The following is a 9,367-nucleotide window of genomic DNA, read 5'->3' on the forward strand; positions in this document are numbered from 1 at the left end:
TTCCTACTCTCTCTGTATTCCTCCAGAGCTCCATCTGTTTTCAGTTGCCTGGACTTAACGTACGCCTCCCTTTTCGTTTTAATCAGATCCTCAATTTCCCTGGTTATCCACGGCTCTCGAATCCTACCTTTCCTTTTTACAGGCACATGCCTATCCTGCAGCCTTATCAATAGTTCCTTAAAAGAGTCCCACATGCCAGACGCGGACTTACCCTCGAACATCCTCTCCCAATCAACATCCACCAATTCCTGCCTAATCCGGCTATAGTCAGCCTTCCCCCAATTTAGCACCCTGCCCGTAGGACAGCACTCATCCTTGTCCATTACTATCCTAAAGTTAACAGAGTTGTGGTCACTATTTGCCACATGTTCCCCTACCGAAACTTTGACGACCTGACCAGGCTCATTTCCCAGAACTAGGTCCAGTATAGCCCCCTCTCTAGTCGGGCTATCGACATACTGTTCCAAAGAACCTTCCAGTACGCATTTTACAAATTCCTCCCCGTCTGGTCCCCCAGCTCTAAGCACTTTCCAGTCTGTGCCAGGGAAATTAAAGTCCCCCACTACAACAACCCTATTTTTTCTGCACCTATCCAGAATCTCCTGACATATCCTTTCCTCCACTTCCCGTGGGCTGTTGGGTGGTCTGTAGTACACCCCCAGCATAGTGACTGCACCCTTCCTGTTTCTGAGTTCCACCCACAGCGACTCAGTACATGACCCCTCTAAGTTGTCTACCCTCTGCACCGCGGTAATATGCTCCTTAACTAATATCGCTACTCCCCCACCTTTTTTAGCCCCTCCTCTGTCTCGCCTAAAACACTTATACCCCGGAATATTCAGCTGCCAGTCCTGTCCTTCTTTTAACCACGTTTCCGTCACCGCAACCACATCCAAATTCCGCACAAGCATTAAGGCCCTAAGTTCGTCTGTTTTACCCGTTACACTCTTCGCATTGAAGCAGATGCACTCCAGACCTCTAGGCCCAGTCAGGTCCTCCTCTTCCAGAGTGTTCCTCTTCTTAGCTAGCCTTGCCCTGGCCCCCAGCTCGACCCCAGCCTCAGTATTTACTGACCTCCTGTTTTGTTCCCCACCCCCCTGCCACACTAGTTTAAATCCTGCCGAAACACTCTTGCAAAACTCCCAGCCAGGATATTTGCTCCCTTCCAGTTAAGGTGTAACCCATCCTTTCTGTACAGTTGCCATCCTGACTTGAAGATTTCCCAGTTATCTATGAATTTAAAACCCTCCCTCTTGCACCAGTCCTTTAGCCACGCGTTCAACTGTAGAATCTCCCTGTTCCGAGCCTCACTTGCACTAGGCACTGGGAGCAGTCCAGATATTGCTACCCTGGAGGTCTTACTTTTTAGCCTAGCACCCAACTCCCTGAATTTCTCTCGTATGACCCCCCTGCTCTTCCTACCTACATCATTTCCACCAATGTGTACAATCACATCCGTTTGACTACCTTCCTTTTTAAATATGCTTCCTACCCTCTCGGAGACATCCAGTACCCCGGCACCAGGGAGGCAGACTACCATCCTGGATTCTCGTTCAGTCCCACAGAAGCGCCTGTCCGTGCCTCTAACCATTGTGTCCCCCACAACTATCGCTCTCCTAAACCCCTTCTTTCCCTTCCGGACCCCTGAGCCTGTCTCCGTGGAGGCGATCTGGTCCTCGTGGCTTACCCCTGGAGGGTCATCCCCCTCCACAGAATCCAAAACAAGATACCTATTTTGGAGGGGGACAACCACAGGGGATCCCTCCACAGACTGCTCACTCCCTTCCCTTCTCCCATCTGTTGCCCATTCCTTTCTTTTATGGGAGACTGCCACTGGGGTACTTTCTGGCACATCACCCTTCTGACTATTACCCCTCCTAACCGTGACCCACGTGTTTTCCTTCCGAGACCCTGGAGTCACTACCTGACTATAACTTTTATCTATTACTCTCTCATTTTCCCTAACTAAACTGAGTTCATCGAGCCTCAGCTCCAGCTCCCTTACACGATCCTTCAGGAGATGCAGTTCCACACATCTGGCACAGATATGGACTTCCGGGAGGCAAGTTGTCTCCAGGAACTCCCACATCCCACACCGAATGCAGTATACTGGCCTCCCACTCATACCAGCCATGTCCTTTTTAGTTTTTGGGATAAAACAAAAAGGGGGTGTAACCGAAGAGAAACAAACAAACAACCTTCCTCGCCTTTGCCGAAGCCCTGTGAGCCAAAGCCCTTTTAGCTCTCACTCTGTCCCCTGCTCACTCCGCTGCCCGCTAACGACGCTGCCCGCTCAAAGGTGCGGCCTACTTTTAAACCCTCCAAAACCTTCCCAGGATGCTGCTGGGCCTATTTCCTGTTTAGAAAAAAAACCTCTGATTTTTTTCACTAATTTAACTGAAAAATAATTAAATAAATTAGTGCACACACAAGCTCCCTTACCCTCAGCCTGCTCCTGTGGAACAATTGCCGTCCATGCCTTCAGTTGCTTGGCACTAAGCTCTGGGATTCCCGCCTAATATCGCCTGCGTGGCTTCTTCAAAGGTGCTCATCCGCCTCCTTCATTTCATGTGGGATCTTGCTGTGCATGAACTGGCTGCCACATTTTTGGCTGCGTAGCAAAATTTGACCGTACTTGCAGAAAAGTGAAAGTCAGTCATTTAGTGTGAAGTGCTTTGGGACTGCATAAATGCAAACCCTTATTTTACAAAATGAGTGGACATTGTACACACTTTATTTTTAGAGTTTTTTGATGCCATGGGATGGATCCGTTATTAGGAGTCCATGAAATTCACCAATTAATCTTCCAATCTCGACATTGATCTTAGGTGACATGGGACTGGATCTTGACTTTGTATAATACATTAAAATGAGTGATAGCATGTCAGTGGCATGTTGGTAGCATGTTTTATATCTGCCCTGAATTTTTATTTCTATGGATGTCAACTCACTGTCACCTGTTTTATACAGCATGACAAACTCTGGATCAACTCTCATTGTCTGTGAATTCCACTCTGTTGCTGTAACAACTTCTGGTTCGATGGTAACAAGCACTCTTATGCAGCAGTTGGGTTTCTGCCACAACGCTGGTCAAATTACAATAGCAGAACAGGAAATTCCCAGCCCTAGAAAAAAGCAAATTACTGCAGATGTTGGAATCTGAAACCAAAAGAGAAAATGCTGGAAAATCTCAACAGGTCTGGCAGCATCTGTAAGGAGAGAAAAGAGCTGACATTTCGAGTCCAGATGACCCTCTGTCAAAGCTAAAAGGCATAGAAAGTGGGAGATATTTATACTGCAGGGTGAGGGAATGAAAGATGAATCATAGCCACAAAAACAAGGGGAAAGGCTGCTAATGGCAGTCCATAGAGAGAATAAAAGGCGGAATGGCCAAATGGCAGAGAAGCTGAAATCAGAGGAGAAGCTGTGACAGATGAAGATGTTGGGGGCGGGGGGTGGGAGGAATAGGTGGGAGAGAAGTAAAATTGAGAAAAAGGGGGAAAGGGGAAGGAAAGGGGAGATAAGATAAGGAAAGGGGGGACAAAATAGGGGGAAAGAGTGGGGAGGAAGAAAAATAGAGAAAGATAATAAAGAAGTAAAAGGTAGGGAACAGTTAAAAATAAAATGAAATGAAAACAAAGGGGTCGAGGTGGGAGTAGAGCTAATTATCTGAAGTTGTTGAATTCTATGTTGCGACCAGAAGGCTGTAAAGTGCCTAGCCAGAAGATGAGATGCAGTTCCTCCAGTTTGCGTTGAGCTTCACTGGAACATTGCACTGGCCTGGCTGAACCTCATTGATTCCGAACAACAAACGCAGTCTGTGGAAAATGCACCTTCGACTGAAAGGAAACTTCAACTCAAGTTACCAACAGTAATTTATATTTTGGGTGAGGTGCGGAGAAAGGCAGAGGGGGGTGGTTTGCTTGGGCATTTCATAGCACAGGGTCAGCCGATATGCTTGCTGCTGAAGCTGGGGTGTAGTGAGAGGGAGACACACAGTGTGGATGGAACAGGAAAGTAAAGGATCACGAGACAATTGCTGAGCTCAGGGGAAGCAAAGTCATGCATTCATGGGCCAAATGGCCTCCTTCTGCACTGTAGGGATTCTTTGATTCGATTATTCACCTGTAGACCAGGATCTTAAAGTTAAGTAGGTTTTACAATATTGGTCAAAGCCAACCCATATCTTTCGCTTATTTTCCCACACCTGTGAAGGTTCCTATGCAAAGGGTGTTGACCTGAAACATTATAAGAGGCCCGAGTTTAACCCATTGTAGTGATTGTGGGGTCTGTCTCTTTAAGAATGCACAGCAGAAGAGGGTTACCTGGTTTGTGAGAACAATGGGAACCAAGAGTGAGTGATTACCCCAAAGGGTGAAGTCATGTAGTAAGCATGTAAGGACTAGAGCATGATGTGGAGATGCCGGCGTTGGACTAGAGCAGGACTAGAGCAGCCAGGGAAGCTGCTCCAGGGCAGCCTAGAGCTGCAAACCCCTGTACATAGTTTCTGTTTATCAATAAATACCTTTGCTGCAAATTAAGCCTGAAGTGTTTTGACGACGGCAGAAGTGTGCCATGCTATTACACCACCTACTTACCCAAAGTTAAAATCAGGCCCATTACTCTGTTCCACTCTCCATTGATCCTGGACTTAATGAGTGTTTTCCAGCATTTTCTGTTCTTATCCCACATTTGTTCATTTTGTTTAATAGAGCTATTTTTAGTTCTAATATTCATCCCAAATCGTACCTTGTGTGACCTATTTTAGCCACTGAAGTGTCCTCTGTTTCCGTGTCCTTGTATAGGAAGCCTTGGGATCATGCCAGACACGACTCGCCACCTTGGAGTTACATCAACAGCAACAGCAAGTGGTACAGATTGAAAATGCCAATGCCAAGGTGCTGCTCGGAAAATGTATCAACATCCTTCTGGCTATCATGACTGTCATCCTCGTTTGTGTCTCTACCATTGCCAAGTTCAGTATCCCTCTCATGAAGAGCCGTTTACACGTCGTATGTACGATTTCCGCAATCTTCCTCGTTTTCATCTTTTGGAGAAAATGGGATCAGATTCAGTGTCTCGTGGACCATATTTTATGAATTCACTGTGATTTGGAATGCTTCTTGAGGTTGTGACGAATTATACTATTCTGTAATAAAACATTTGAACAAAGGAAAATATATACAATTAAGGACAGGAAACATTTGTACAATTACCTCGACATTAGAGTACTACCAACACTGAAAGGCTTTTGCAAAGCACTTTATTTAACGTGTCCAATAAGTTATTTTGTGGTGAGATCAGCTCCAACATCTCTTACCATCCCCCGATCATCGTCTTCTGTGCTACCCTTTGACCTTGTGTGCAACTTCTTAGATCTGAACTGATCTTTAGGTCAAAACAGTGATCAATATAAATATGGAGGGATCAGTGGTTTCTGACCACTTGCTACTTTATGGATCAACTGGTGAAAGGAGAGCAGGATGGGGCAGAGAGGTTGTTGTAGTTTCCAATACTAGGATTATGTTTTTCTGAGTTTCACTGTTGAATGAATGGGCGAAGCTGAATTTGTGAACTACAGGAAGATCAGGCAAAGACTGACTTGTGCCCAGCAACAAGTGTAACTGATTATTTCATTCAACCTATCAGGTCATGGAGGTTTCTGTCAATTGGGGCATTATAAACTATTTGTCAAGCCTATTGTGAAAAATGGACATTTGGTACCAGAACAGAGTTAATTGTGTTGAATCAGTATTTGTATTCCAACTTTGAACTGCACACCTGCCTCAACAGGAGAAAGTAAATGAAAATACATCTGGGTGCAAGCAATTTCTTTGGGGCAGGTGGAGGGTTGTCAGATCTAATTACACTTGTTTATGGGCAGGCAATAGCATAATGATATTATCACTGGACTAGTAATCCAGAGACCCAGGGTAATGTCCAGGTTTGAATCCCACCACTGCAGATCTTGAAATTTGAATTAAATCAAAATCTGGAATTAAAGGTCTTATGATGACCATGAACTCATTGCCAATTGTTGTAAAATCCATCTGTTTTACTATCCATCTGTTTTACTATATCCTGTAGGGAAGGAAATCTGTTGTAAAAACACCATCTGGTTCATTAATGTCCTATGGGGCAGGTAATCTGCTGTCCTTACCTGGTCTGGCCTACAGGTGACTCCAGCAATGTAGCTGACTCTCAAAAATACCTTCTGAAACAACTTAACAAGCCACTCAGTTCAAGGGCAATTAGGGATGGGCAATAAATACTGGCCTGTCAGCAATGCCCACATCCCACGTGCGAACAAAAAAATGTTTTGAAGAGATCTATTCTAGATACACTGTAGTATAGTCATTTACTATACCTTACAATAAGGCACGTGTATTGTATTTTTCACAGTTGTAAATGATCCAGTACACTCCATCTAACTAGAACCCCATAGAACCAGGGCTGGTTATTTGTTCAACTGTAAGCATCTCCAATGGAAGTAAAATTAGATCACATTTAAACACAGAAGGCTTTGACATTGCCCAGGTAGAACTGTTAATGAAGAGTCCTCCTTTATACCTTTAAGGGGCAATCTTGCAAGGCTTTGCTCTCAGCGCAGGGCCTGGCTAAACAGAAGTGTTACATTCTTCTGTTAATCACAAACATATCAATCACATAACAAGGATTGGTAAAACAATAATGTGGATTCGTTATTTGAAGGTAGTACTATATACAAATAATAGTAACAAGTGAAGTTATGTAGACATGTTTGACCTGCATGACTGCTGTGTATTCTGTCTACAGTAATTGGATTATACGTCATTTCCTGTCTCATGGTGCGCTGTGATGGACAGCAGTTTATGAAATGCTTCCATAAAGGTACATACCTATCACAATGCAGCAAGAAGCAGGGTTGAACAAAGCACTGATTTTGTGACCCACCTTGTGAAATTCACACTAAGAGCTAGACCACACAAAATAATCCCATTAATCATTAAATCATAGAATTCCTACAGTACAGAAGGAGGCCATTTGGCCCATCGAGTCTGCACCGACCACAATCCCACCCTGGCCCTATTCCCGTAACCCCACATATTTACCCTGCTAATTGCCTGACACTAGGGTCAATTTATCATGGCCAATCAACCTAACCCACACATCTTTGGACTGTGGGAGGAAACCCACGCAGACACGGGGAGAATACAATCTCCACACAGACAGTGACCCAAAGCTGGAATTGAACCCGGGTCCCTGGCACTGTGAGGCAGCAGTGCTAACCACTGTGCCACCATGCCGCCCTTTTAATTTATGATTGTAATGTGATCTGGATTACATTCATAAAGTAGTGCCTCTGTGCTGCATAAGTAAAATCTATTGATGACTTACAGGTGAAAGACTCAAAATTAAAAGATAATTTTCTGAAAATTGCATTTGAAGGGGCTTTATGTTTTTTTCCGGAATTTGCTTTTAAAATGCAGATGTTAATCATTTATTAATTAGATGCCGAATTAGATGATTAACTCAGAACTAAATTTAGTTTATTGAAGCGTTTTTAGGGCTTTAAGTTTTGTTTTACTTAGCTGGGTGTCCAATAAGTGTGGGAATGTTTAAGAATCACCAAACCAAGTGATTCTGAATTTCCCACAAATTGAGTTTCTGTTTGTCTGATATGGTGTGCACCAACATTTCCTGTTGGGACAACGCACTGACAGTAGGTAAGAGCCAAGATGTAAAGACAGTGTGGACAGCTATATTCCATTTGTTTAACTGGCTAAAACTTGTGCAGCTACCAGAACTAATCACTGGTAAGTTTTCTGCTGCTTGTCCAGCCAATGACAACCTATCCGTTAAGGCATTGGCTTGGCTTGAAGAGTTACTTGGAGGAGCATACCAAATCCCAGTGACATGTACACCCATCCACATCTGTTAATGAGCCTGCCTCTAGTTAATCATTAGCAATACCTTCAGCCTCATGGAACAACTGGAAGCAAAAATCTGTCATTTTATTATGGGACTGTTTATCAGATGCTATCTTCTGGTAGTTTGGTTTGATGTTTCAACCTCAAACTTGGGTAGCGTTGTGAGATGTGTACGTATGAATAAGATAGGAAATGTAGGGGCTCAATGGAAATGTAAGTTTATTGATTGAGCACTTGTAATGCAATTCTCTAATCCATGCTCTCTGTGAATGCCAGTGGGTATGTGATCGAGGAACTTGCATTATAGTTTGCCATTGACAATGTACACCTGTTAAGAAATCTTAGAGTCAGAGGTTTACAGTATTGAAACAGGGCCTTTGGCTCAACTTGTCCACGCTGCCCAGTTTTTACCATTAAGCTAATCCCAATTGCCTGCATATGGCCCATATTCCTCTATACCAATCTTACCCATGAAACTGTCTAAATGCTTTTTAAAAGACAAAATTGTACCCGTCTCTACTACTATCTCTGGCAGCTCATTCCAGACACTCACCACCCTGTGTGTGAAAGAATTGTCACTGGATCCTTTTGTATCTCTCCTCTCTCACCTTAAACCTATGCCCTCTAGTTTTAGACTCCCCTACCTTTGAGAAAAGATGTTGACTATCTACCTTATCTATGCTCCTCATTATTTTATAGACCTCTATAGGATCACCCCTCAGCCTCCTACGATCCAGGGAAAAAAGTCCCAATCTATCCAGCCTCTCCTTATAATTCAAACCATCAAGTCCTGGTAGCCTTCTAGTAAATCTTTTCTGCACACTTTCCAGTTTAATAATGTCCTTTCTATAATAGGGTGACCAGAACTGTACACAATATTCCAAATGTGGCCTTACCAATGTCTTGTCCAACTTCAACAATATGTTCCAACTCCTGTATTCAATGTTCTGACCAATGAAACCAAGCATGTCAAATACCTTCTTCACCACCCTGTCCACCTGTGACTTCACTTTCAAGGAATTATGAACCTGTACCCTTAGATCTCTTTGTTCTATAACTCTCTCCAACGCCCTACCATTAACTGAGTAACTCCTGCCTAGTTTGATCTACCAAAATGCATCACCTCGCACTTATCTAAATTAAACTCCATCTGCCATTCATCAGCCCATTGGCCCAACTGATCAAGATCCTGTTGCAATTATAGATAACCTTCTTCACTGTCCACTATGCCACCTCTTGTGGTACAATGGATAGCATTCCTGCCTCTGATCAGAAACAGTAAGAAGTCTCACAACACCAGGTTAAAGTCCAACAGGTTTATTTGGTAGCAAATACCATAAGCTTTCGGAGCGCTGCCCCTTCATCAGATGGAGTGAAAATCTGTTCTCCAACAGTGCGCAGAGACACAACATCAAGTTACGGAATACTAATTAGAATGCAAATCTCTACAGCCAGCC

At 43.7% G+C, this 9,367-nt stretch overlaps 1 protein-coding gene across 2 annotated transcripts in view; it reads left to right on the forward strand.

Annotated features, from left to right (window-relative positions):
• tmcc3 (transmembrane and coiled-coil domain family 3) overlaps nt 1-7,712 on the forward strand; it is a 143,819-nt gene extending 136,107 nt beyond the window's left edge. For both annotated transcript variants that reach the window (XM_078235236.1, XM_078235237.1), the window contains exon 4: nt 4,806-7,712. In XM_078235236.1, coding sequence (XP_078091362.1) covers nt 4,806-5,099 — 294 coding nt within the window. In that variant the 3' untranslated portion in view covers nt 5,100-7,712. The remainder of the gene's footprint in view (nt 1-4,805) is intronic.
• Nucleotides 7,713-9,367: the final 1,655 nt, after the last annotated feature.

The sequence above is a fragment of the Mustelus asterias genome, chromosome 19 (genome assembly GCF_964213995.1).
Source record: "Mustelus asterias chromosome 19, sMusAst1.hap1.1, whole genome shotgun sequence".
In the NCBI taxonomy this organism is placed as follows: Eukaryota; Metazoa; Chordata; class Chondrichthyes; order Carcharhiniformes; family Triakidae; genus Mustelus; species Mustelus asterias.